At 33.7% G+C, this 7,715-nt stretch overlaps 1 protein-coding gene across 1 annotated transcript; it reads left to right on the forward strand.

Moving 5' to 3' along the window:
* The first annotated feature begins 184 nt into the window (after window positions 1–184).
* Window positions 185–7,080, forward strand: LOC129001421 (arrestin homolog). Its single transcript, XM_054428683.1, has 8 exons — window positions 185–334; window positions 1,059–1,249; window positions 2,355–2,533; window positions 3,072–3,207; window positions 3,941–4,098; window positions 4,773–4,916; window positions 5,695–5,824; window positions 6,575–7,080. The coding sequence occupies exons 1-8, from the start codon at window positions 226–228 to the stop codon at window positions 6,677–6,679; spliced, it is 1,152 nt and encodes a 383-aa protein (XP_054284658.1). The 5' UTR covers window positions 185–225; the 3' UTR covers window positions 6,680–7,080.
* The last annotated feature ends 635 nt before the right edge of the window (window positions 7,081–7,715 follow it).

Genomic DNA, 7,715 nt, shown 5'->3' on the forward strand with positions numbered 1-7,715 from the left:
TGGTGAATGCTTCTGTAATGTAAGAACCTGCGTCTTAAGGCTGACGACATTTGTTTGCGGTTTTACGCCAACTGTGAAAACGCGATTAGGAACGTGACCATTCACTACACCCACGTTCTCATCCTGTTAGCCTAAGTAGCTTAGATGCCTTACAAGTACAGTATAAAAGCCAGGAGGCACTGACTCCCCTGCAGTTCTTGTTAGTGAGTGTTACTTTAAACAAATATGGTCGTGAATTTCAAAGTTTTCAAGAAGGTCTCCCCCAATGGAAAGCTCACTTTGTACCTGGGCAAAAGGGACTTTGTGGACCACATCTCTAGCGTGGAACCTATTGGTGAGTTTTAGTTTTAATCAATATTGGATTTTTCATTAAAACTAAGTTAAATTGTTATTTGCGAACAAACAATAAATATTGTTAGTAAAGTATATGAATAATAACTTAATTATATACATGCGTTTTAAAACAGTGTTGTAGATAATATGTACAAATTATAAGGTAATTTTGTAGTACTATTTGTGTTATTTATTGAAGTGATGATTTCCTTTAGCTCTGAAATCACATAGTCTATCAACCAAACAAACTAAACTGTAACTTTTTTATTATTGAACTAATCAAAGAATATCTCAACCATCTATATTTAAAAAGGAATATTAACAGCTGTAGAACACTGCAATAAAGCATTGAATATTTATTTTATGAACTCAGAACACTCTAACAAAAAATGTGTAATAATTTAGCCGTTCAAATTTTGTACAATTTATTTGTTTATTACAAATGGGTTGTTTGAACCTCCCTTGCTGTGAATTGTTACTAAGCATTCTACTCTAAACAAAAAATCCCTTCTGTATAAAATTTCTTACATGAACCACAGCAAAACTACACACATTAGCAACATTAACAAAATGTGTAAATATAGCCAGAAAATCTGCAAATAAAATGATTCTATATGTATATTTCATTCATAATTGATTTTAGGTAAATAAATATATTGAATAAAATAAAAAAAATTTCAGCTTACAATATACACGTACAATATACAATATATACGTTATTTCAGATGGAGTGATCGTAGTAGATGATGACTACCTCAGGGACCGCAAAGTCTTCGGCCAAGTTGTGTGCAGCTTCCGTTACGGCCGAGAGGAGGATGAAGTCATGGGACTCAACTTCCAGAAAGATCTCTACCTAGCTTCCGAGATGATCTATCCTCCCCCGGAAAAGCGAGAGGACAACCTTACAAAACTACAGGTGAAGATCTAGAAAATACAGATTTTAGTTATAAAGGGAACTAAAATTAGAGTTGTACGGAAAGTGTTATATTGATACATATGTTCATTTTCAAGTTACAGACTGCATGGTATTTTGAGTTTTGACGACTGTTGAGGTACGTATTGTGTAATAATTGTATTTGATTGCCAATGCTGAAGTCAGATTTTGTTTAGCTCACTGAACGCCAATGTTAATTAATTACATAGACAAGTGTAACACTTGAAATACAACTAAGCAATAGTACACCATGCTATGAAATTTGTGGATCCCTTAGCATATCAAATCCTTAATGGACTGTCTTATAAACATGCTAATATTTATGCAGCGTAAATCAAATCACCAATCCGATATATTATTTTTACTAAACTCATAGAACAAAAAAGTAAATCCCATCAAATATATGCCATGGTGGAAGGAAAACACATAGGTGTGCTATTCCCACATATTCTGACGTCACTCGGATTGCAAACAAAAGATCACCTGATTGTAACTGTCAAATTAGTATATGTATTTGTTTTGATTTGGTTGTTATTGTTTTTATTATTATAAAAACAATAACACTCAAATCAAAACAAATACATACTAATTTGACAGTTACAATCAGGTAATCTTTTTTTTGCAATCCGAGTGACGTCAGAATATGTGGGAATAGCACACCTATGTTTTTCCTTCCACCATGAATATATGCAGTACTATTTGTTAATGACTAATTTCATATATGTATGACCATTGATTAATCTAATCTTTATATTTGTGCTATAACTTATTTGTTAATATTAAATGTCACATGTTTTTAATAATGTTAAAGAATGAGTAAATAAATAGTGATGGAAATGTTGTACTGAAATTGACTATTCTTATTTTGACTTTGATAATTGACAATATAATACTATTCTTAATATACTTTGAGATTATAATTTAAACTGTCTTATTAACAAAAATAATAAAATGCTTTTGTACAAAAAATCATTTGTTTTAAAAATTTTATTAAAATTATCTTTTTTAAAATGTTGAGATCATTTGTAAGTTTTAATCTAAATTATCTTTTGTTTTTAATCTAAACTTATTTTCTGATTGGGCACAGGAACGACTGCTCAAGAAGCTCGGCCCAAACGCCTTTCCGTTCAAGTTCACCATCTCCCCAAGTGCTCCAGCGTCAGTGATACTCCAGCCAGGACCGGAAGATCAAGGAGAGCCATGCGGGGTTCAATTCTACGTCAAGATCTTTGTGGGAGAGAACGAGACCGATCGCTCACATCGCAGGTACAAAATGTTCAATTTTATTAACAATTACCACAATTAACCACAATTAACCACCATTGCCTTTGGGTATCAGCAGGTATCATCACTTTAAAACATTTACAAATAAATGCCTTAAGACTAGTAGTGAATAAATAATACTGAATATTTTAGCAATCACTTCCGTAACTCATGACGATGTAGATCACTAATTTAATGGGAACTCTATGAAGGCTTATTTTAATCCAACAACAATGGAAGATAAATGTTGGATGAATGGGAGATGCTTTATTACAGAGGTGTTTCTATAGTCAGGATCGTTAATCAAAAAAGCCCAGCTGGGTATATTTTTGAACGGTCAAAAACTAATGACTTTTCTCAGGGTCGAACCGGCGACTTTCAGATCTTTCTTGCAACATAATATGGTGGTTTACTTTATAAAGGTTTTTAAATGTAATCCAAGTTCTAAAACTTTTTTTAAAATTTTTAATGAACAAGTAAATAAGTGACAGTCTTTTAAATATCTCTCAAAAAACCTAATGTAGAACGATCTGTTTTGCAGGAGTACAGTTGCTCTAGCCTTCCGCAAAGTGCAGTATGCTCCATCCAAGCAGGGTCGCCAACCTTGCACTGTCGTCAGGAAAGACTTCCTCCTCAGCCCTGGAGAACTGGAGCTGGAAGTGACTCTGGACAAACAGGTTGGCAACACTGATTTAAGTGATGTAACTTTTCTTTTAAAAATTTAGTAAAGTTTTTATGTGCTAGTGCTCAAATTTTAACACAACTTTTAGACTACCAGTCCAGTGTTTGTCTGGGTAGCCAAGTGGTTGCAGTGTTTACCTTAAAATCTCAAGGTCGCTGGTTCAGTTCCAAGCGAGTTTGTTTCCAGACCCAGATACCAGATGTTATTGTGCTATGGATTAATGATGCTATCTAACAAAAAGGTCGACGTTAGGTAGTAACAAGACCAGGGTTTGGACAGTTCCCTTTCAAACGTAAAAAATTCCGGCGTAGAAACACACACAAACAAAGTCTCTGATTTAGTAATGAATTAAATATGTTGAACAAAATGAATCAACTTCAGGTTCAGCTGTTTCAACAATAAGTACTGTAGGTAATTAACTATTCCAGTGGTGTGTGAGACAAGCTGGAAAGGAGCTGTTCTAGTGGTAGATCGCGTAACTTTGGTCCGCAAAGTCCCGGGTTCAAACCTTGCCAATCATCAATAGATTTTATCTTAGTTTTTTAGTGATAGTGCCTCAACTCTCTAGGCCTAGGATGAGTAAGGAGCTGGATCTTATTGCCCTAGTAAGTGAAAGTGGGACATAAAAAAGAAGAGTGCATGAGACTAATTTTTACCAGGTTTACCATGTGTAGATTGAAGAAAATTACACTTTAGTTGATGCAAGTTTAACTTTTCATGTTTTCCAGCTGTACCATCATGGGGAAAGAGTTGCAGTGAACATCTGTATTCGCAACAACAGCAACAAAGTGGTGAAGAAGATCAAGGCGATGGTACAACAAGGTATTGATGTCGTGCTGTTCCAGAACGGACAATACCGTACGTCCGTGGCAAGCCTGGAGACTCAGTAAGTGATTAGTCTTTCTTTAGCGAATGTTTCTTTGGGGAAGTAACTATAACTGTAGTCTCCATTGTAAGAATTAGGTCCTTAGCCACTTCTTTTTTTATTTTAAGGTTTCTAAAAGCCAAATACACCATTCAAACAAATTTGTTTGAATGTGTGTTCATCAACACAACTCCCAAAAAGAAAAAAATCATATTTTGGCAAAATTTGGATAAAACATGTATAGCAAAGACAATTAATTTAGCATAAAATTAGCATACCAACCCTATGCGACTATAAAGAGAATGGTTTGAAGATTTTCACAACACAAAAATTGGTTTTTAAGTTTTTTTCCTACAAAATTTTACTTTTAAACGTACACTAGCTGTTGTATGCTTTGCAATGGAGAAAGAATACTTGGGGAGAATGATGTGGATCTAAATCTTCTGTCAAAAACAGTTGCCCTTAGGAGAGGTTTTATCGAAAAACTGATATTTTCTGGAGAAGTGTTACATCAAGAGCTTTCATTCAACTGTCGGTGATAGGTGTGGGGCCTATGGTTTCCTCAACAGTTTGTGATCCTTATTACCTTTATATATCTAGGATGTACCAGTTTGAGGCCCTCGTACAGGTTACGCTAAGCTAAAAAATAGTGTCAGTTTTTATGAGCACAATGTAAATCAAGTATTCTGTTGCAGGGAAGGTTGTCCTATTCAGCCTGGTTCCTCTCTACAGAAGATTATGTACCTGACTCCGATGTTAGAATCCAACAAGGATCGTCGTGGAGTAGCACTTGACGGACAACTGAAGTCCGAGGACACAAACCTTGCCTCCTCAACCCTGTTAGTATTATTTTTTTTAAACAGTTTGAGTTGTACACCTAGTTTGGCGAGTTGGTGGCTCAGTCGTTAGCGCAATGGGTTACGAATCCATGGCAGATATGTGAGAGTTCAAGTCCTAATGCTCACTGCTAAATTTTATCTCTACAGTTCCTGTGTTACTGACTCACCCATTGTTTTGCTGGATATGTTTCACAAGCCTGAGGCCTATGTGAACATCCAAATTCAATGCTAAATAATCTGCTAATCTGTTAATTCAGATTTTTCAAAACTATTTAATCTTCCTTTAATATTTCTCAGAGGAAGAAATAATCCAACATCTACTTAAAAATCTTCTTTGATTCCCTCATACATTTGGTTCCTTAATAGCAAAATCTCAGAAATATAGTTATTTCTTTTTAGTACACCCTTCTATCAAATTCTTTTCAAAATCTATACCAATAAGTCTGGATTATTTTTAGAAAGCTATAAAAAAAAACACATTAAAAATAAAAACCAGATTAAAAAGTAGGGATGGACAAGCATGGATTTTAAGTTTGGGACGAGATTCTTTTTTCTTCTTAAAAACGCCTTCATAAAATTTTTGCAATACCCGCAATACAGAAAAGCGTTGATGTTGCATTTCCTTTGCGAAGGCGTTCTAAATTTTTTTTCTCGTCTCAAAAAAGTCTTGGAGCAAAGTCAATCTCGCTCGAAATAACAAGATTTTTTTGATCTCTCAAATTTCTCAAAAATTCTAGACCTGTAAAAAAGTGATAAGAGTGTCTCATATGAATTCCAGGCTAGCCACAGCTGATCATAAAGATGCGTTTGGCATTGTCGTCTCATACTCTGTGAAGGTGAAGCTCTTCCTAGGAGCTCTCGGAGGAGAAGTTTCAGCTGAGTTACCGTTCATCCTGATGCACCCCAAGGTAAATAAATAGCTCTGCCAAGTAAATAATATTAATGGAACAATAAAGTGAACCCTTTTCCTAAGGTATGGATACAAAACAACTTCTTACTAAGTAAACATATTAAGTCTCTGACCATTCAAATGGTTGCCAAACTTTTGAGGCAGAGAGCCATTATAAATATTATAGTGAGTTACTACAGAAAACAAGGTCATAAAATATACAAAACATGCACATTTATTCCATTCAAACATATCAATCAATCAATCAATTATTTAAGATGGGGACGCTACTATGTGCGTATTTTAACCCAAAATATTCAATACAGCATTAATTCAATAAAAATAGATGGAGAAGCTAAACAAAATCGGCAAATGTAAATTTCTTGAGAAGAGGGTGGGGCTACAGACTAAATGTTCAAATTCCATTTGTGGAAGTGTTCTTATAGAAAGTTCATTTTTAAAACCATAATTTCGAAATTGCAGCATGCTGATCTTTAGTGAATTTTTTTACAACTCAAGTTGAGAAATCTTCTATATTGATCTTTTCAAAAAGAAGAAACAATTTTGCCAAGATCAATATGCTTTTAAAATGTTGTCCGTCAAATTGAGGGTAGCAGTGAGTTACCCAAAATTACCCTACGAGCTACCGATTAGACTATTTGTCCACCACTGCATTCGTCCAATTGTTCCCCTTAATTTAACTCGTAGTCTGATAATAAAACTCTTGATTTATTTTATTTTGTTCAATGAATGTCTTTGTATTTTTTAGCCTGAAACCTTGAAGGGTAAACTACTTACAGCAGACAGTCAGGCTGATGTGGAATCCTTCCGTCAAGACACCGTGGACGAGCCAGGACTCTTGGCGGCAAACTGAACTGGACATACGACTGGAAATAAGCAATAATCTAATCAAGTTACCATGTCCAATACATCAGTTACTTATCCAATGCATCGTGGTTTTGAACAAGCATTGTCTTATCATAACATGTAGTATTGTCATCTTGCTCGCTACTTTTAACTAATGAATGTATTATATTTTGTTTTATTGAGTAACTAAATATATTTTTATAGCAAACATTTTTATTTTTGTTTCTAAGATATTAAACTTATAATAGGCCTATTTCTATGTTTCTAAAAGTTATTTTGTTGGTGTCCTTAAACATGTACTCAAATAAGTTTTCAATGTTATATAACTACATATGAAATCAATATTTAATTTCAACATTTCAACACAAAATATTGGTATACTGTAAACAGTTTAATGTTGCACTCTAATAAAAAAAATTAAATAAATTTATATTAATTTTGACTGTGTTTATTATTTGGTTCCTCCCTAAAAAAAAACTCTGTATGATTTCATGTATGAACTATGAAAAGTCAAATTGTTCATAAATATCAATAAACAGATCAGCTCTAATAATTTTTAGGACATCTAAAGCGATGTCATTGCATCATAAAATCAAATTATTTTCCAAATATGATAGAGATTTGACAGGCTTACTTTACTAATAAAACAACTAGTTAATAAATCCTAAGAAAATAAACATATTGAGCAAATATTTCTTTTCAACTCAATGGATTCTAAACTTCAACCAAAATTAACTCATTAAATAGATGAATATTGGAATTACTCAAATATAATCTTCATTATTCAAATCTTACCAAATATGAAACTTGCAAACTTATTTCACAACACATAATTACCTAAATATCAAATTAATTCATGGATTAAGTAACTGATAAAGCTCTAGTGTAAGGTTGAAACAACCTTGTAGATGTGAGCTTGTTTTCAATACTGGTATCATTGAGTGTTGGTATTGAATCAGTATCAAGATAAGTGGGGGGAACTTTCAGTTTCATTATGCCTATAATTGTTTGGTCATGGGCACAGCCTTCTGGCAAAGTAATCT

The sequence above is a fragment of the Macrosteles quadrilineatus genome, unplaced genomic scaffold (genome assembly GCF_028750875.1).
Source record: "Macrosteles quadrilineatus isolate MER2022 unplaced genomic scaffold, UCM_ALF_1.0 Scaffold_8__2_contigs__length_117827958, whole genome shotgun sequence".
Lineage (NCBI taxonomy): Eukaryota > Metazoa > Arthropoda > Insecta > Hemiptera > Cicadellidae > Macrosteles > Macrosteles quadrilineatus.

Bases quoted from the DNA above. Each gene is read 5' to 3' on its own strand.
- LOC129001421 (XM_054428683.1), top strand. From the start codon at position 226: ATGGTCGTGAATTTCAAAGTTTTCAAGAAGGTCTCCCCCAATGGAAAG. The intron at 3,208-3,940 runs GTTGGCAACACT...CATGTTTTCCAG, and splicing joins AAGTGACTCTGGACAAACAG to CTGTACCATCATGGGGAAAG. The intron at 4,917-5,694 runs GTTAGTATTATT...TATGAATTCCAG, and splicing joins AACCTTGCCTCCTCAACCCT to GCTAGCCACAGCTGATCATA.